The sequence below is a fragment of the Alosa alosa genome, chromosome 2 (genome assembly GCF_017589495.1).
Source record: "Alosa alosa isolate M-15738 ecotype Scorff River chromosome 2, AALO_Geno_1.1, whole genome shotgun sequence".
In the NCBI taxonomy this organism is placed as follows: Eukaryota; Metazoa; Chordata; class Actinopteri; order Clupeiformes; family Clupeidae; genus Alosa; species Alosa alosa.
The window spans coordinates 13,337,353-13,358,398 of NC_063190.1; the positions used below are offsets into that span (position 1 = coordinate 13,337,353).

At 43.2% G+C, this 21,046-nt stretch overlaps 2 protein-coding genes across 2 annotated transcripts in view; one reads left to right on the forward strand and one right to left on the reverse strand.

Moving 5' to 3' along the window:
- The window catches only part of sh3pxd2b (SH3 and PX domains 2B), a 37,225-nt gene extending 30,675 nt beyond the window's left edge, over positions 1-6,550 (forward strand). The window contains exons 9-13 of the mRNA XM_048238074.1: positions 556-673; positions 1,148-1,338; positions 1,490-1,536; positions 1,676-1,801; positions 2,101-6,550. Coding sequence (XP_048094031.1) covers positions 556-673; positions 1,148-1,338; positions 1,490-1,536; positions 1,676-1,801; positions 2,101-3,567 — 1,949 coding nt within the window. The 3' untranslated portion in view covers positions 3,568-6,550. The remainder of the gene's footprint in view (positions 1-555; positions 674-1,147; positions 1,339-1,489; positions 1,537-1,675; positions 1,802-2,100) is intronic.
- A 74-nt stretch (positions 6,551-6,624) lies between these two features.
- Positions 6,625-21,046, reverse strand: part of stk10 (serine/threonine kinase 10) — a 44,150-nt gene continuing 29,728 nt past the window's right edge. The window contains exons 10-19 of the mRNA XM_048238072.1: positions 17,745-17,875; positions 15,599-15,722; positions 14,084-14,263; positions 13,318-13,410; positions 13,059-13,188; positions 12,661-12,785; positions 10,824-11,012; positions 10,366-10,491; positions 9,902-10,015; positions 6,625-9,068 (exon numbers count right to left, since the gene is read on the reverse strand). Coding sequence (XP_048094029.1) covers positions 8,928-9,068; positions 9,902-10,015; positions 10,366-10,491; positions 10,824-11,012; positions 12,661-12,785; positions 13,059-13,188; positions 13,318-13,410; positions 14,084-14,263; positions 15,599-15,722; positions 17,745-17,875 — 1,353 coding nt within the window. The 3' untranslated portion in view covers positions 6,625-8,927. The remainder of the gene's footprint in view (positions 9,069-9,901; positions 10,016-10,365; positions 10,492-10,823; positions 11,013-12,660; positions 12,786-13,058; positions 13,189-13,317; positions 13,411-14,083; positions 14,264-15,598; positions 15,723-17,744; positions 17,876-21,046) is intronic.

Here is a 21,046-nt window from a genome sequence, read left to right on the forward strand (position 1 = left end):
ATAAAGCAGAAAGTTGGAAAGCGGCGGTAGTTTTCAGGATATGCTGGATATTGCATCTTCAGATTGGTTATTTTGTTCTATATTCACATTTGCAAGCTGCTTTCGGTCTCAAATATTTGCAGTGTTGTGTGAGTAATTAAACGTTTGTGCTGTTGCGTCTTATGTGAATACACACGTTTCTGTCAAAGACAAAGGTGACCAATATTGTTTTTCAGTATGCGTTATTAAGAGAACATCCAAACCTAAAGCGTTTTGTGATCTATCCACTGACAGTCTAATTTCCTTTTTTGGAATGAGTTCATCAGGCAACAAGTATTGTTTTTCATAATTTGTCACGCATGATGATTTGTCACATCTTTGTGGATATCATGTAGAATTGTTTTTTTTTTTTTTTTTGATTATCTGAGCTTCTACAATAGGTAAGAAGTTATACTCCACATTATGAATACTCAGACATAGCACTACATATTGCAAAGCATGTGGCACATTCCAAAGACACTAGTAGGATTTAGATAAAACTGATATCAGGCTCTGTTTATGCTTCGACTTCCTCAGAGGAGAAGTATTCTGTGATCTACCCGTACGCGGCCCGAGATCAAGACGAGATTGACCTGGAGAGGGGCATGATTGTGGAGGTCATCCAGAAGAATCTGGAGGGATGGTGGAAGATCAGGTACAAAAATGAGAGCAGGATGTTCAAAAGACATGACGCCTTTCAAACGCGATATCAAAGTACCTTAAGATCTGTATGGTGATGTACAGCAGAAAGGGTTCATATTTGAGGGCAGTGACATGGCATTTGCTTGTCCTGTCTGTGTCCATCCAAATAATGCTATGCTTGAAGTGAATGGCTATTTTAGTGGAATCATAGCTATCAAGGACAGCCACTCACTTATATTCATGCCCAGGTTGGCAACAAATACAAGCAATTCAGAGCATATGAGCTGGTTGGTGATAATCCTCAGTCTCTCTAACATTAGGATACAATGATGATATCAACATCTAAATGCCACTTTATTGCCCTCAAATTGTTGACCTGAGGCAGTTATGTTTGCACTGTGTTGTGTGTTAGTGGCTCCAGTGGCAGCAACTCAGACCTCAACTTCTGTGTGTGTGTGTGTGTGTGTGTCTGTTTGTCTGTTTGTAGGTACCAGGGGAAGGAGGGCTGGGCCCCCGCCTCCTACCTGAAGAAGGCCGACATTCTGAGCCAGAAGATAGCCGCTGGGGTGGCAGCACATGTCAGCACCAACGACCTGGAGGGTGTCTCCAAGCAGCAGAAGGATCAGAACAAGGAGAACCAACAAGGCTTCTCTCCGTTCCCAGAGAAGAACAAGCACAGTAAGCATGGAACCTCATGCACGGAACCACACTGGAGTTCTGAGAAACTCCCTAAAATTCACTAACAGCTGTCTAAAATCTTGATTTTCAAGTGCATAAAACTTTTGACGATCTGCAGTGGTAATATTTCCCAAATGTTAATTTGTTCCAGAAGCAGGCCAGAGACAGAGACCACCACCACGTCGTGATCTCACCATCGTAAGCAACTTCTTCAAATACAAGCTTTTTCTATCAGAATATCAGATATTTAAATCTGAAATGTGTACTGGCATTGGGTAATGGTACAGTTTAAGTATTACTTGCTTATGGTGTATATTTTCCGTCCCTGTCACTGCAGCCTCGGGGGCAGAACCTACCCAAGCCACCAGTGCCTCCGCAGGTGGAAGAGGAGTATTACACCATTGCAGACTTCCAGACCACAATCCCAGATGGCATCAGCTTCCAGGCAGGCATCAAAGTGGAGGTGAGGAAAAAAGACTTAAGCTTGTTTTTAAAGGTTCAGACTTCATTTGGATATACTGAGGTATACATTTTTAATTACATTTGAAATTAATTTTATATTATATAGGAAAAAGGGGGGACATAATTGCCTGGAAGTAATTAAAGCAGATTCCTTTTTAATATGTCTGCAGATTATTTTTGGCATTGTTTGGACTTGTTTGCCCTGGCCAGTTCTGTTCTTGTAATCAAAGTGGATTATTTTTAATACATGTCCTATTATGTTTTGATAAGGAGTTCATCTTGTGATTATTCTTCCCTCAGGTGATTGAGAAGAACTCCAGTGGTTGGTGGTACATCCAGATTGACGAGAAAGAAGGCTGGGCCCCCATGACCTTCATAGACAAGTACAAGAAGACCAGCAATGCCTCCCGGCCCAACTTCCTGGCGCCTCTGCCCAATGAGATGGCACAGATGAAGCTGGAGGATGGTGCTGCCAACAACGGTGCCCCAGACGACAACTGGTCCAAGCCCTTGCCGGATGAGCCATCGGTTACCGTCGACTTCGCCGCTCGGCCTAAACTGCGGGATTGGAAGTCGGGTGTTGGCAAGAGTCCAGCGTTCTCGGGTCCACTTCCCCCGGCGCCAGCCTCGCCTCCCGTGGAGGAGAAACCAGCGCTGCCCCCCCGCAGGGAGTCCATCAACAAGAGTATGGACAGCGAAGTGGTGGTGGAGAAGCCCCGCATCCCTGACCTGTCCAAGCCCCTGCCACCGAAGCCACCCGTCCCCGGGGTTATCATGCCCTTGGTGGCACCCAAGTCGGCTCCCTTGAAGCCGGACAAGCCGCCCGAGCCCAAGCGGGGCGAGGAGAAGAGCAAGGCACTGCACCTCCGCAATGAGATGGGCCTGGAGTGTGGCCACAAGGTGTCCGCCAAGGAGGTCAAGAAATTCAACCTGAAGCCCGTGCCCAAGCAGCCGCCCAAGCCCAAGCCGGAGCCGGCCGAGGAGAAGGCGGAAGCCGTCCCTCCAGCACCCTTCCTCAAGCCCAAGCCCATGATCCGACCCAAACCGGTCCCGGCGGCCAAACCCGAGGTGGCGGCAGAGAACAAGCTGGACATCACTAACTTGCGGAGCAAGCTGCGACCGTCCAAACCTGCCGAACCTCCCGGCGCGGCAAATTCAGAAGCGGCTGCGCATAATGAGCCCTCATCACCCGTCAGCGTGGTCTTGAACAACAGCAGATCCGCTGACGAGCCTAGGTGTCCTCCGAAGCAGCAGAACGGCCACGACGCCCCGGTTCCCCCGAGGCCGGCCGCCAAAGAGCCTCCGCAGAGGCCCATGGCTGCACCCCGCCGACCCCCTCCACCCAAGAAGACCGATGAACCCTCCAGCCCAACCGAGACCAAACCCCCTGCGAAAGAGGACAGGAAACCCTCCGCCCCACCTCCCCAGAGCCGGCCACCTCCTCCCAAACCCAAGGCGCCTCCTATCAAAGACAAGGAGAAAGAGGAGCCAAAGGCCAGAATGCCCATTCCGCCCAAACCGCAGGTGAAGAGCGAGAAGCCAGGCCCGCCACGGGACAAGCTCCCGCCGCTCATCAAAGACCCGTCCAAGGAGGAGCTCTTCCTGGCCGTGGCCGACTTCGACGGCGATGACCAGACGCCCAGCTTCCGTGAGGGGACCGTCTTCGAGGTGATGGAGCGTGACAACAGCGGCTGGTGGTTCTGTAAAAACATCGTGACCGTGACGGAGAGCTGGATACCCTCCAACTATCTAACCAAGAAACATTAGGTGCTGGATTGATATCAGCCGTTTCTAAACAAGGAAACAAACAAAAACAAAAAAAAAGTATTAATACTCAATATATTTAATTAGCTGTTTTATTTATAGGTACCTTTTTAAATCGGAGCCTGTTTTAAACATTCCATCTTTCAAATTTAGTTTGAATTTATCGTTTTTTTAGCGGGCAGAGTGAGACGTCTGAACAGGAGGAAAAACATTTGTGTATTTGTACTCATCACCATTTGTGCCATATGTTAATCAAGCCTATAATATTTTTGATGTGTATCACAAAACTCTAATAGACTAGCAATATATCTGGCCTACTTCCCTTGACATTGTGCCTCAGCGAAATATGCAAAATGTTGCTTTTATATATGCAATTGATTTAGTTTCTCTAGAATATGTTTACGGAGGTCAAAACAATGCAGTAGTTTAGGAAATTAGAAGAGCAAAGCCTTACAGTGCTATCAGCTGCAGCAAAAATATATAGATAAACCATCATGCCCTTTTGTTAACACACTAAAGAGAAAAAGGTCAAACGGAAGACACTTACCAAGACTTTTCAGGTGCTATGGACAGCTGAATCAACTCAGTGTCAAGTGCTTTAAAGTATAGTAGCGATGTGACGTTTTGTTTGTTGTTTATTTGTTTGTTTGTTTAGGGTGGGAAGCTTGTTTGGTGGTTTAGGGGTTGGGGGGTTTCTAATCAACATTATGTGAATACCAGTTTTGGTTTCTTTTTTTTTTTTAATGCATGGGTTATTGCAATGATTGATGTGCACTCTTCATATTCTGCACAGTGGCGTACAGTGAGAATGAAGAACCGTGTAGACAATTGAATCAGTAATGATGGTGTTCCAGTGAGGTACAGTACATGACCATGAAACGTTTACAGTCGAAGAAAAGAAACAATAACCCTACAAGTGTTTTTAGTTGTCTTGAACATTTTTCGGTGAACTAGAAAATGCTACAGTTAAAGCATTTATTGTAAAATAATAGAGTGAAACATCAGAAATTGTTTTTTGGTGTTGCCTAGCATTGCTTGTCAACCTTACCATAAGGTTTTTAAGATGTTTTACAAACATGACTGTGTGAGCTTGACTGGTTTCAAGTAAATATTTGGTATCACAGTTATATTTTGTTAATTTTAACTGTAGTTAAAGCATTTTTTTAAAAATGTTGTCAACTGACATATTTTATTTAGCTATGTTGTGTTTTTGTAAGTTTTCTTGTTTTTGTACCTGAGGAGATAAATAAGAGAAGTAAGGAATGGTTGGTTCTTTGAGAGTACCTGACAAAGCTGGGAGCTTTCCCATCTTTGCTATAGATGTTTTGGTAACATTTTACTAAGACCCTCTATCATTAGACTGATATAACCATGCCATAAACATGTTGCATGACATGACAGCCAATGGCAGGATATGGTTTCCATCATAATAATCAATATTCAGTGATATGACATTGTCATATTACAATTAATGGTCTCCTAAATGGAAGATTGGGATGACACATTTAGTGTCTCTATCTTGTACTAAGTATCCCACCAACATTCAGATGTGGAACTTGCTTCTGCACCCATCTCAATAGGTCCAAGAGATGTGAAAATGTTATACACCAAGATATTACTCACCAATAAGCGGTCATGGTATCAAATGTTTTGAAAGCTGTCATGAGAGTTACCAGTAAATGTCACGACATGGGACACTGACTTTTATGACATCTTATTGCGGAGTACGCCACCTGCCAGCACATCTTTATGGCATGGTTACAGTTGTTTGAAAAGGTTTGGATACCCTTCTGGAAATTACATATGTATTTGTCGATCTCTAAAGTAAAGTAGGTTATGGCCTTAAGAAAAGTTAAGAATTAACAGTTACAGGCACTGTGAAAAGTCTCTTGACTCCTTTTTCACCTCAAAAATCAACAAAATACAAAATACTTTACACAGGGGTGCACAACCTTTTGCATACAACTTGATGTCTGTCTTATGCTTGATGGGTAATCACCTGCGCTCCTGGTTGCTTTGATTTTATTCCATGCTACATTTTGACTGCACTCACTGCTTCTCCAGAGGTGGTGTTAAAGTAACACAATGTAGAAATTCCCCTTTTTGTCACTTGACAATGTACCGTAATTTTCCAACTATTAGCCGCGGTTTATACATTGATTTTGCAAAATTTCCTCAGCTATGAGGTTAGTACACGGGGGCAGTTGATATGGCATTAATATGGTTTCAGTTTTTAACTTGCATAAAACATTGTCCTGCGGTTTATACACAATGTGGCTAATACACAGGAAACTACTGTATAAGGTACCCATTCAGCGCTAAGGGGGTGCCCAATATATCACAAACTGACAAAAAAAAAGGGTCATGTTCCTGGTTGGAAAAACAAAGCTACATAGTTCAGTACCGGGTGTTCTGGACACACATCAGCATAGACAGACACACAGTTTGGTATTTAAAAAGCCTGCATATCATCAAAATGAGTTTGAAGCCATTATTTTAAGTTAAAATATATACATTGTGTTGCTTTAAGGATGTTCAAGCAAACTTTCCTCTGGAGGCATTTCATGCTTTTTGTTTCTTGTAAACAGAAAAACACCTCATCTATGTTCACAAGAATATACAGCTAAGTCTAATTCAGGGTTATGGGTATTGCATTTATGCAATCGAAAATGAATGTTTCAGTGATGGATGTGTTACATATGGATTCCTGTGATGGTCAGAGGGGATTGTGGAAAAGGTAAGAGTAAGTTGTGTGTATTTGTATGTCAGCGAGTTATAAAAACAGACAAATTGATATATTTTTCAAACTGTTCCAAAGTAATGCATTGGGTGTTCCTTGTGTTTACATCCATCCCTGTACAATCCAATCTGAGTACTGTAACTTTTACAGCTTTACCTGTACTGCCACTGTTACAACATTTCAATTATTTTCCCTTTTTATTGCTACTATAAAGCATAAATAAACATTTCCATTTGTCCAAAGGCATTCTGCTTGTTTGTTTTTAATCATGTGACTTGAGACAGTGAGTGGGTGAGTCCTGCAAGTTGGCAAGTGACAAGTTATAGAAAATTTGCATTTATTAAACTTCCATGACAGTGGTTTTATTCATTAGAAATATACATACAATTACACATATTATATTCTCTCACCCTCAACAAATACATCCACATAACGTATTGGAGACAAAAGTATGCAAATGTGCCTTTATGGCATATGACAACAGAACAACTTCCAAGATGTCAAAAGGTTAAATTATTGCAAGTACTTAGAGGCCCAAAAAGACTGGTTACTGATCCAGTCCTGGAGCTCATTTGCTTATTTGGATAAATAAAAATAAACTGCTAGGGTGTCGCCACTCAATTGAATTTGTATACACTTTAGAATAAAGCTCAGAATGAAAACTTAAGAAAGTAAGGAGACAACTTATTGCACTTTGGTTAGTAGAGAGTGCATATACTGTAGCATCAACAAATTATCAATATTAAATCCATAGTAAATACAATTATGATTAATATTACAAACAAATGAATGGCATATTATATATTTAAAAAAGAAAACTCCTTCAAGATGATGACAGTATTTTGCTTTGGTTTTCACAGGCAAGAGCAGCACCTATGGTGTCCTGCCCCTATCCAGTGTGTTCTAGTTCAGTACAGTATTGCCCACACCCAGGCACACATTTATTCACATTTTAGTGAGGAAAAAGGACAATTATTAGTATGTCATCTTTGCTCACACCCTACATTAACATGGGAAGATGATTAAATAAGCTCTATAATCAAAATGAAATAAACATCTCAATAAAATAAAATCACAATTTGACTTGTAAGCTGGACTGCCTATTTCCAAAAAAAAAAAAAAAAGGCAGACTTCAGACAGAAAATAATTCCAGTATCTACTTGGCTGAATGATCCTTGCCACAAATAAATGTGTAAAACAAATCCACAAAACTAAATCAAATCAGTTTCTGGGTCTAAAATAATATAAAATACTTACAGTGCTGAAACTGGATAAAAATAATAATATTAATAATAATAATTTTTTAAAGTGAGGAAGTGAAAGGACTTTCAAACTCCAGCTCTGCAAAATTTAAAAAAAAAAAAAAGGTTTTTAAATTTTTATATATTAAAATATTTGGCAGGAGAAAATACACTTGCACTATAAATGCAGGCATAGCTGCATTTTGAGCAATATATTGCTAAGACTAAGGCACTTCATAATTAAGACACTGTTGATGCGGTCACAGGAATGTTTACTCTTTGTGTGTAATGAACTTAGATCAACTCTAATCTCTATAATTTGTATCTTTCTATCTCTCTGACTTTGCTTGCCATGTTAATGAAAAAAAAACATGAAAAATGTTAAACCCACACATGTAATGTTGTTAAGGAAGTTGCAGGGATAGAATAAGTCATGACTGCTAGGTCAGAGAGAGGGATGAAGGATATGCTGTCTCAATCAACCTCCCTGAACACACTCACCGGCGCCCCACTCTGCAGTGCACTCACTCAACAAGAGAGCTGGTTCAAAACGACCCCTTTACTTCTCTGTACTACGGTGTAAGCAGCCATTTAGAGGTACAAGGAGCTGGAGGCCCTCCATTTTTTTCTGTAAACAACTATTGGAGGCGCAAGACTATAGACGAGCCCCCATCTTTGTCGTGACGGGGCTGAAAAAAAAACTGTGGAGGCTTTCTAGTAATCCTGTTTGCCCTGGGACCATTGGTGTTGGAGGTGGGCTGCTGAAAACAAGGCTAAGGGCCACTATGCTTGTGACCTCTTGTGTACCGCTGCAGGAACAGGCGGCCAGTTCTGAGGATTGTCAGGATAGTGTGTGGGGTTCCATTACTCAGATAGTGAGTTTACACCGCACCACACAGCACCAGCCTACTGGCCTTAGCTACCTTCAGCTCCAGAGAGAGAGAGAGAGAGAGAGAGAGATGGTATCTGAGCTCTACATCAACTTCAGCGTGCACTTAATCTAAGATGTGAGGAGAAGGGAAACAATAAATTAAAACAAAAAAACAAAAAACCTTCAGGAGGTTTAACAATATAAATACTGCTTTAAAAGAGGAAAAGGCATTCAGTAGACACCAGTAGACAAAAAAACCAACAACCTCATAACCCAACTGGACTACCAATGCAACCTCGTCTGTGGTTGTGCTGGTCCGGAGAGGACTGAAGAAAAGAGCTTCTATGAATATGGGAAGAAAGATTGGGGAAGGAAGAGCAGCGTTTGATCGACAGGCGAGAGGAAACACCTCAGCTGAGCTTGGGGTGTATCCGCTGGGGTCTGGAGTCTCCACACACACACACACACACACACACATACACACACACACACACAGAGGCGTGTGTGTCTCTTACGTGGTGGAGGACTCGGAGTACGGGAGGAACTTGGTGAGTTTGTTGGGCGAGCTGGGGTTGGTGTACTCCACGTCTTCGCTCATCTTGAAGAAGATCTCCTGCTCACGCTTCTTCTGGTTGAGCTCCTCCTCCAGGGTCTGAGAAAAACAAACACACAAGGGAAGTCTGAGTCACAAGGCTCCATGCTTTTACTGGGGTCAGCATCATTTCATCATCTCCCAGCTTTACAATCCACTGCACAATTCCACTAAAGCCATCCTTACACCAGAAGACTTTGACAAGATTTGGGAAAGATTCTTGAAAGATTGTAGTCTTTTGAGTAAAGCTTGAATGGGGGCCATTAGTTAAAAGACTCCAATCTTTCAAGAATCTTTCCCAAATCTTGTCAAAGTCTTCTGATGTATGGGTAGCATAAGGTTAAAAGCTAATTTATGATTCAGGCGACAAATGTCGCTCAATCAAAATCTCAATCATTTTGTTGACAGATGGTGTGGTGCAGTAGGCAGTCGTAGTTCTGCACCAGCGACAAGTTGTTGTGAAATGAAAGTAAACAGACAGTGAAATGAAAGTAAACAGACACACATCATGACTACAGCAACAAAACAGAATGTAGAACTCTGGTAGAATTTTCAGTTGATATCTAGTCCGAGAATGCAACAACATCTGCACCATTTCACATGTTTTGATGTATGTGGCCAGCTAAACTACACCCTAGCAGGTACAAATGTTGTCTCTTAGAATTTACATTATATACTTGTTGGCTGTATACTCTTGGACTATTAACATAAAAGAAAACTCAACTCCCATCAACTGCTTGAGTCTTATAGCTCATAGCTTTTGTAATCACCCCATACCACAAAAAAGGCTAATCATGTCTGTACAACATGGAACATGGACAACATGGAAAAGAAGTCAATGTGTAGAATATGCGGTATGAAGCCCAGCTGGCTCCAAATCCCACATGCTGTACCTTCTTCCTGGGTTTGAGAAGCTCTCTCCATTCCTTGAGTTGATTGTTGTGCTGCTCATCCAGGGACTTCAGCCTCTGCGACTCATTCTCAATCAGCAGGTGGCACTTCTCATTCTACAAGACAGACACGTAAACGATCAGACATAACATAACATAACATAACATAACATACAGATCAACACAAAAATTAAGTAAAATGATAGCTAACCCCTGTGTGTGTGTGTGTGTGTGTGTGTCTTGTGCAGGCATGTGTGTGTGTGTGTCTCGTGTATGTATGTGTCTCATGTATGTGTCTCGTGTATGTGTGTGTCTCATGTATGTGTCTCGTGTGTATGTATGTGTCTCATGTATGTGTCTCGTGTGTATGTATGCGTCTCATGTATGTGTCTCGCGTGTGTGTGTGTGTGTGTGTGTGTGTGTGTGTGTGTGTGTGTGTGTGTGTGTGTGTGTGTGTGTGCGCTGACCTGTAGCTGCTGCAGCTCCCTGACGTTGCTCTCACACTGGCCCAGCATCTCCCTCGTCTGGTTCTCATGCTTGTGCTGCTGGTGGAGCCGCTCGGCCTTCTGGCGCTTCTCCTCCTGACGCGCAAACTGCACAGAGACACATGAATATACACATTAATGCTGGAGAGGGAGAGAAGGAAAGAGATAGAGATAATGAAAAAGAAAGTGTGGAAAGATGGACAGAAAGAAAAATACAAGAATGTAGGGAGAATGATTGGAAACGTTCAGAACATTTAGTGTGTATGTTGTATGTCTTGTATGATCACAAATGAGTTTATATGTAAAATGTCACACATAGCTACTATTTTTAAGATGGTAATGTCTACAGTATGTGTCTGAGGGGCTTGTCTGTGTGTTTGTTTGTGTGTGAGTGTATAGGTGTATGCAATTTATCTATTTATGCTATGTATGTGTGTTACCTGTTTGATCTTCTCGCGGTCCTCTGAAGAGCTGCCAGAGGAGTTGATGCGCAGGCTCTTCTTGAACATGGCCATGCGGGTCTTGCCCTCGCTGCGCTGGATCTTGGGCAGGCGGGCCTTCTCCTGCTGCTGCCGGCCCCTCAGCAGCTCCATCATCCGCTGGTTATAACACTGCATCTGCTCCTGCTCCTGTAGACACACACACACACACACACACACACACACACACACACACACACACACACACACACACACACACACACACACACACACACACACACACACACACACACAGAACTATGTCAGAACCAACTCCATAGATAAGTATCAGGTTGGTTACAAGGCAAGCTATACTAACAAGCAAGAAACGGTATCAGACATTTTTGTTAGAGATAATAAACATAATCTGATATACAGTATTATCTATTTTCTTATCTATTCAAATCTTCAAACAACCTGACCCACAGTGTCTGAGAACTTTCAGCCCTGTGTTTAGCTGTTGGTCTAGTCATATGTTTATTGTAAGTATACATTCTGATAGTCATCATAAAGTCTATTCCAACTACAGCAGGTTTTATACAAGATATTATTCCTGGTAACAGGGAATTCTGGGGTTCCCCTGAAAGGGTGCTTTTCCCCCAAATAAAAATCCCAGACCTTTTCCAGATTTTCCCCCTAAAGTATTTTTTTTTTTTTTTCCTTTCAGACCTTTTTTTTAAACAAATGTGTATTTTTGTTGGGATTCTTTCCATACTTCTCCAGGTCTGTTAATAATTCAATTCATAACTCTATACTTTTCCTGATGTGAAAACGCACCACATTTCAGTACTCCCCTAATGATCTGTGCTCTCAGAACCCAAACCTGACATGGAACATGCCATGTGTGGGTTTCTTTTAGATTTATTTATTTAACTCCATAATAAACTCTATTCATTTAACCGATTTTAAAGACTTGTACCGATTTCGATATTTGAGAATTTCAAAAACAAATAAATGATAAATCATCCTATATTCATTCAACACAATGTAAAAACGCACTGTAATATTTAGCATATTGAAAAGTTCTGATGAAGGTGGGACATTGTGTTTAAATAGGCTTAACTATCTGGTATCCTAATGAAAGACTTATGAATTATGAAATTATAAATGATAAAATAGTTATTACTAATAATAGTGTCTTTGTTGTTATCTGTGATATGAAACACCAATGGCACGATAACTTTCAAGGTATGTACTATATGATTTATGACGTTTTCTTTACCGCATTAAACAATGTGATACTTTGTGTGATTGGAAAGGAAAATTGCTAAAAGTACAATAATGTCCATACTCTCATATGACTAGCAACGTGAACATGCTGTCTGCGTCACAGCTCCGTCTCTCATGTTAACAGGCTACAGCAGCCACACCGCCTCCACACTGTGTGGCAGACACCCCTTGAACGTGCTGCAACCGTGACCCAGCTAGAGAATAGAAGGGATGCCTGTTTTTTCTGTTTAATGTGAGTACTTCTGTGCAGAAACATATTGAAAAGAGCAGTTGATGGTCATGATTTGTGTTAAAAAGGGGAAGTGGAGGCCACATGTAATGGAGCAAACGTAGGGTGACCACCAACCAGACTCTGAAAAGGAGGACAAGTTGTGTCTAAAAGTGAGGATCAATTGGCCAAAATGAGGACACCACCAAATTTCTGCTCATAGGCCTATTCCTATGTTGCTATAGCTAATAGCTAAAATAGGCAAATAGCTAATATCGGCCGATAATATCGGCACATTGATTTATCAATCTATATACTTATATGACAGTAAAGATAATTTCTCTAGAGAGAGGTCTCTACCTTCTCATGCTTCTTGAGGAGCTGGTGTCTCTGTAGGAAGTACTGGTCTTTGAGCTGCTGCTTCAACAGCTGGTGCTTCTCATGCAGGTTCTTCTCCTCCAGGTCCCAGATCGTAGCCTCACGCTCTGGGTGAGGGAGGGGGGAGTCATTATTTATCTCAATGTAAGGCCAATTCACTTCCCCTCTTATGGACTTCAGTGACTCATAAAAACCCATTACAGGTTGGAAACCGTTTTTCAACCATTTTCTATCATTATTTATACTGAAATAAAAAAAATGCTTTTACTCCAACATAAAATTGTTGTGAATTAACCGTTATGCTACTGCCCCAAAGACAGAAAAGAAGGGAGAACTAAGACTGCGGCATGAGAGTGAGTAGAGGTCAGTGTCGTCCTCACCTCGCACCAGGTGCTGTTTCTTCTGCAGGCACTCGCGCTCTGTGTCTGCGATCTCCTTCTTGTTCTCAGCGATGATCCTCTTCAGCGTCGTGTCCAGCTCGGTCTTCTGGGCAGCTAGGAACTTCTCCTCCTACAGCAGAGTCATTAACAAAGCAAGGCATGATGGTACACAGTTTGGAAGTAGAAGGATCAACAGTAGTAGAGGTAGGACACTGCACAGATGTAAGCTCTGAAGGTTATGGCAGTTGTGGCACCGTACCTCCGTTTCCTTGTTCTGATGGTACACGCTCATCCGCTGTTTCAGGCTCTCTTTCCGTTGGTTCCTGGGCAATTTCTCAACTTCAGTTTTCACCTGTCAGACAAAAGGCATGCAGATTACAACAGACACCGCAGTATACTCATAAATACAGACTTTCAGGACAGTTGTGACCTGTTTTTAAGACCTGTTTTTCCAGTAGGCCTCCAATCATTCCAAGTATTTGCAAAATGAATAAAGATGTTAAATTGAAAACACATTTGAATCACATGGCATTTCTCTAAGATAGTTTTGCCCACTCATCTGTTAAGCAAGCATGTTTATATATCTCCAGGGCTAAAGACTAGCTTACAATATGAAGGAAAAGTTCCTTTCTCAACAACATATCTCATTACTTTAACAGTGTTAGTAACTCCAAAGCAAACCTGACGCTGATCTGGCTTGGATCCACTGGATCCATTCTACAGTCAGATCTTATTTGTGTAACCTAGATAATCTCCTGATCCACATCTTACTTTCCGCCACTACTACTCTAACTCAAAGGATTGTATGACATTACTGGTACATATTTCTGTCTAAAAATCAAGTTTAGTTTATTTTAGCCTTAGCAAGTTTTGGTATTTTTTTCTGAGTCATAAGATACTTATGCAGCACAAATTCAATCCACTGTTTGAATGGTTCTCAATAACTCAGAGGATATGTGCTAACTACACAAGAACTGCAAGAAAGCTCTCAGAAAGTAGCTTCTTCTTCCTCCTCCTCCTCTCACCTCCTTCTTCCTCTGCTTCATCTGGTCCTGGAACTTGTGGAGGGCCCGCTCCTGCTCAGAGCGCATACGCTTGGTCTCATCGCGGAGACGGATGGCGTGGTCAGCCTCCATCTTCTCAATGGTCTGCTTCTGGTGCTTCTCTAGGTTCTCCAGCTCTGTGTCATAGTACTTCTTCTTCGCCTGTGGGGACAAGACAAATGTGTGTGTTTGAGTGTTTCTATGTTTGTCTCATTGCCAGTTTTGTTCAAGACATATTTCCAAAAAATATGCCTATGTACAAACACTCACGTGTAATACCAGGCTGGTTTAACAGCTCTGATGATGTGTTTTGTAACATCCCTAACGCCCCTGATGTTGCACTTGTAGATACAGATAGAAAGGAGGTACTAGTCCTTGAAATAGGTTGTGTCTATGATCAAAAAAAAATGATTAAATAAAACTGTAAATACAACCCCACCTTGCAAAGATCAGTGACCTAGGCTACAATGTAAGTTTGTGACATTGATATTTGGCAGCCTGGGACATGTCCTGTCCACAAACTGACTGTCAGTGGACTAAGACTGGCAGGGCTAACAAAAAGAAAGTTCAAACAGCTGGCAAAATTCTGCTCCATATCAGCGGTGATAGGCAGTCTTGCTGTGTAGCGTAAGTGATGCTTTATGCACCCTTGAATGTCAAAGCTGTGTAATCTCTGAGAATATTTGAATCCTTTCTGTGTGTGTGTGTCTGTGTGTGAGAGTGACTGTTTCTGTGAGCTTTACAACTTGAGGTGTCAGGGAATAAGGACTACTTTCTTCACAGTCTTGCACCTTCTGTCCACTGGCACTGATACACGTGTGCACTTTACAGTTTGTACTGTAGATATCCATGTAGATGCTCCCTGTCATCAGTGATAATCACTTGTCAGCTTGTAACCCGTCAGCATGTATAGCCTGTTCCCTTCTAGAGAGCCGCCTTCTCCTGGCCACAAGGACTACAGCTCTGTACAGAAAACACGGTCTATGAAAAGCTTCTCTGTTTTGCTCACACTGTACACGTCAATATCCTGACAGACACGATATAAAAACCTCTTCGTCTGGGAAATGCCACTGCACACCTTAAAGTGTCAGAGGGAGTTTGGCAAAAGTGAGTTTACTGGCAGTCCTGGTGCTAATGTGATGGACTGACTGTGACATAAAAGCTGACAGTGAAACAGAACTCTAGAACTGTTTTTATTAGTGTCAATGAAAGTTCTAAAGTGTTGTTGGAGACTACATGTGCAACATTAAGGAGATTAAAATGAAGAGTGAAAGCTAACAGAAGAGACCGTAAGCAAAAGGGAGTGAGAGAGAGAGAGAGAGAAAGAGGGTGACAGAGAGTGAGAAAAAGAGAGAAAGCTGCATGCCACTGACAGGGGCAAAGGCTCAGGATACCCAGAGTGTACTGAAAGAGTGAGAGAGGGATAGAGTGAGAATGAAAGAGGAGGAGAAGAGAGAGAGATGAGTGAGTGGATGTGTGCTGATATAAGGGACTCACGTGCATCTCCTGGTCGAAGCGTCTCTGCATCTGCTCCCTCTGCACCTCCAGCTTGCCGTTGAGCTGCGCCTGGGCACGGTGCTCCTCTTTCTGCAGGAGACGCAGGTCACGCAGCTCCTGACGCCTGCAATGCACACACACACACACACACACACACACACACACACACACACACACACACACACACACACACACACACACACACACACACACACACACACACACACACACACACACACCACTTAGTCTACCAGGTAGAGGGAATCCTGAAAATCCAGACATGATCATCTTGTCCTTGGCTAAATGCTCTCAATTGTCATGGAGTTCCCTATGCCATTTGGAGTAGTTGGAGGGCTATTTAACTTGTGCCATGTGTCTTAAAAGGTACACTATGCAAGATTTTCACCTTTACGAAGCCAATTTGATGGTAAACGAAATAGCTATACAGCATAGACCTAGCGAATTGCTACCGAGAAAACCAGCCATGCAACTTCAAGAACGCCAGCCCGACAAATCTCGCAAGAATTGTGAAACATTACCTTGTCAGTAGATATAGCTCTTTGGAGTTTTTGCCTGCTGTTAATCCTTCACCTCCACAACAAAAGCATTTTCATTGTGTACAGAGGACATAAGTCACGCTATTAAGTATAAGTATATATATATACTCTTTTGATCCCGTGAGTGAATTTTGGATCTCTGCATTTATCCCAAATCTGCGAATTAGTGAAACACAATCAGCACACAGTGAGCACACAGTGAGGCTAAGCACACAGTAATCCTGGCGCAGTGAGCTGCCTGCAACAACAGCAGCGCTCGGGGAGCGGTGAGGGGTTAGGTGCCATGCACCTCATGGGCACTTCAGCCGTGCCTATTGGTCGGGGTTCGAAACGGCAACCCTCCGGTTACAAGTCCGAAGCACTAACCAGTAGGCCACGGCTGCCCCAAACAACATTTACAACAGTGGAGTAAAATATAAATATATCTCGCGACTCTAGAGGGAGCTCTATAGTCGCCAAAAATACCTAAACCTGCATAGTGTACCTTTAATATTTTACATTATTGTTCAGTTCAGATCAGTTCAGTTAGCTTTATTGTCCTAAAGGGAAAGGGCAACTTGTCTCGCAGTCAGGTACACATAAATAGCACAAGACACAAGATGGGGTAAAAGAGTTAACAAGGGTAAGAAAGAAAGAAAGAAAGAAAGGGTAAGAAAGAAAGAAAGAAAGAAACCGTCTTATCAATCTATGTTTCTGACAGATGTTCATCAGAATAGTGTATGTGCAATGAAGCAAAATTTTACAAATTTAGCAGGCAGTTTTTTGTCATATTGGACATATAAAATGGGACTCTTAGTCTCTGGCCTGAGGGAAGAGCTTCAAATGAACAGTGAAGGGGATGATTTTTACAGTCCAATATAGACCTTGCCTTCTGGATGACCTGCTTCTCATAAATGGTCAGCAAGGACAACTGTGGACAGCCAATCAACTTCCCAGCCACCTTTACAATATGGCTGAGATTGTTTTTGTCCCCAAGACTGATGCCTCCTAACCAGGCAATAAAAGAAAAGGTGAGAACAGATTCTATAAAAGATTTGTAAAATAAAGACAGCATAACCTTATTCACATTAAACAAATTAAGCTTCCTAAGGAAGTACAACCATTGTTGTCCCTTCCCTATTGTCCTCAATTTATAAAGTCCTACAGATTAATCACCTCTCTCTGCACCACCGACTGCAGCATGAACTACCGATTAATACCACCAGATGGTGCTCTCTATATACTAATATCATGGCCAATCCTCTCCAATGAACAATGACTTTTTTAATCACAGTGTTAAACGGACTGGGTCATTCTTGTTGTTGATCATCCATGAGCGAAATTATTCTACAGAGAACTGTGTTGTTGTTTTGAAATCCCAAGCCAATCAAAAAACAGATTTGTTTTTGCTTTGTTTCGAAATAAATAGCAGTCTCTTTACAAAATGTTTCCCTGTTTCTAAATGGTTCTCCTGTGTATTTTAGCTCAAAGACCTCAAAAGGGCAAAGAGATCTGCCGTAAGTGTCTGCTCTATGTCTGCCCATGTGGGCCAGTGACTGTTTCTCCTGGACAGTGTGGTGAGTGATGTGAGGGGAGTCGAGTCCACTTGCCTGAGAAAGCGCATCTCTTCGTCCTTCTTCTCGTCGTCGCCGATGATCTTGGACGTGGTCACGCTGACCTCCACCCCGTCGATGACAAACTTCCGGGTGCGCTTCAGGGTCTTGCTGTTAAATCGGGATTCCTGTAGGATTAGAGAGAGATAACAGAGTAATTACTGCACAGACAGACGGGTGGGAGGGGGGATGAGCAACATGAACTTCCATGTTTAAACGTAGGAGCAAATAACTCCTGGGACTTGGAGAGATGAGAGGTTTGTGGAGATAATGGGGTTTCAAGTGTGTGTGTGTGTGTGTGTGTGAGTCTGTATATATCAGAGTGGAAGAGTGAGGGAGGAACTTGGGGAACAAGTATTAAATAGTTTTTCCTCCTGTAGATTACCATGAATCTCAAACTCAATGGAAAGAAATGGAGGTGTAGTGTGTGTTTTCATTTGTGTGTGTTTTCATTTGTGTGTGTGTGTGTGTGTGTGTGTGTGTGTGTGTGTGTGTGTGTAACAACAGGATGAGTTCACTATAAGGTAAGACTGATCCTGCCCAGTCAGTCCTCTCTTTCTGCATTCTCTCTCTCTCTCTCTCTGTGTGTCTGTGTGTAACAACAGGATGAGTTCACTATAAGGTAAGACTGATCCTGTCCAGTCAGTCCTCTTTTTCTGCATTCTCTCTCTGTGTCTGTGTCTGTGTCTGTGTGTGTAACAACAGGATGAGTTCACTATAAGGTAAGACTGATCCTGTCCAGTCAGTCCTCTCTTTCTGCATTCTGTCTCTCTGTGTCTCTGTGTCTCTGTGTGTGTGTGTGTGTGTGTGTGTGTGTGTGTGTGTGTGTGTGTGTGTGTGTGTGTGTGTCACTGCGTGGGTAGCGAAACAGGAAATGGCAGAGGCCATCGCCGACTCCACTGTTCAGGCATGCAGACTGTAGCTGATCTAGGCCAGCAGTAAGTCTGTCAGTCAGTCAGTCACTGTCGCCGTGAGGTTAGCTCTGCTTCCTCCTCTAACACATCACTCACACTAGATCTCTATGAAACACACCAGGGCCAGTGTTAAACCTTATACATGGCGTGGCCCCAAATAGCCTGACAGAGCAAGGCTTGGGCTACCTCACAGTTGAATGTAAGTATATTCATTCTGTAATGGAGGTGGTGTAGTGAAATGTAGGTGGTGGTGTTTGTTCACGGTAAAGGACAACTTGTGAAAAAAGGCGTCGGAGTGGAAACGGTGCTGTCGGGAGCGCTGTGTGTGCGAAGCGTGTGAGGCAGCTGGGTAAACATGCTTGTCGTTGGCTTCAGGGCAGAGAAAAGGTACCCAAAGCAAATAGCCTTTCTATCGATGACAGTGTGACATGCTAGGCCTGTGTGTGTGTGTGTGTGTGTGTGCTATGCCTGTGTGTGTTTCCACATTTCACAGTTTGTTGAGACACTGCAACTCATTTTGGTTGAACTCCTTTTTCTAGAAGACAAACTTTGACACACACACACACACACACACACGTGTCAGAGATAAACCTTTCACTATGGCTCTGTTTACCAATCACACAAATGAAACTGAGATACCATCATTCTGGCTGATGAAGTGCTGAATAATGGCTTCTTGGAAACACACACACACACAGTGGACAGTCCAGATGTCCACTGCCACACACTGGATGAATAGAATACCACTGATCACAGTTCATAAACGACCAGAAGCAGCCAGTAACAATGCCCACATAGAAACCGCATGAACAATACTGAATAGACTCGCGGACAAAAGCGCTATTGGCCAGAGAGGGTTTTTTAAATGTTACATTAATTCCAAACGGCCTAATGACCTCACTGTGGAGAGACACAGATGAAGAGAGAGAGTGTGTGTCCCTTTCAGAGCGATGACAAAAAATGGAAGCTAAGTTTTGGTCAATCTGTGAAGTTTCCACATCTTGGGTTGAGCATGTGGTTGCCGTGGTAAGAGCTTCCTGTTTGGCTCATCGGTGGCATGTCGGAAGGGGGGCAGATAAGACAGAGACACGAGGCTGGCGTTGCAATGAGTCTGCTTCAGTAAGCGACACGGTGCTATGCATGCCAGCGTGGGGTTAATGTCTTCTTCAGTGAGGATAAACATGGTCGGGTGGGGTTAATGTCTTCTTCAGTGAGGATAAACATGGTCGGGTGGGGTTAATGTCTTCTTCAGTGAGGATAAACATGGTCGGGTGGGGTTAACGTTTTCTTTAGTAAGGGATACAGTGGGGCTCATGGTAGGGTGGGGTTAATGTCTTCATGGTCGGGTGGTTTTAATGTCTTATTCAGTGAGGGACACATACAGTGAGGCTGTGCATGGAAGGGTGGGGTTCTGTGCAGCGTGGAACACAGTCGGAACTGAGAGAGCTATAACCTGTAGTTATAAGCCAGGGCCTGGCCCACGCATACACATAAACACGCACACACACTCACAGAGCTCCATGCAAGCGCGCACACACACACACACACACACACACACACACACACACCTCCTTGTAGTGTTTGTCTGGGCATGCAGTGAGAGGCTCAGTGGTGGCCTCAGACAGGCTCTCCTCTGTTCGCCTCTGGCCTCTGTGGCCACTCTGAGTGGAGGCCCTCCTCACTGGGCCTCTCTGTGTGCTGCTGCTGCTGCGGCAGCTCTACCTATGGCCCACCCTCGGCCCCTGGGAGCCAGTTTCCAGTGAGGGGGTCCAGCCAGCATCAACTCACTCCTTTCATAAGCAGAACCCCCCCCCCACACACACACACACACACACACACACACACACTTCTGAACACCATAACCGGCTATTTGGAATTCCGAACTGCAGCCGGCTCTTACATTACTCCCCTCCTAGTATTTCCGATAGACATAATGTAAATGAGCTAGTATCTGAACGAAGCGAAGAACATGCCGAGATTCTGTTCATGTGCTTGCTCAACCACGTTCAACTTGTTTAACCGCGCAGAGATTCTGTTCATGAGCGTTGGTGTCGGTCACACATAGGACCGCATAATGTCAGCATGTTAGCATCATATCTGAAATCACCCAAAGGGTCGGACCTCCGTTTGACAAAGTTCTGCATATACTGCGGAGGACGTGCCTGAAAGCAGCTACTGAAACTAACCTACTTCACCCTAGTCCAACTTCCCTACTGCTCACCCACTCCTGTACACTAAAACTACCCCCCTACTCCACTCCATCCAGTGGCCACCTGAGAATCAGACTCTGCTTAGGAGGCCAAGCAGCCAGCAGCTACTGGATTTCTCTTCAGCACTTTCTCTCCCCTATCTTACATCGGAGGGAGACAGGACCATCTGAGTCAC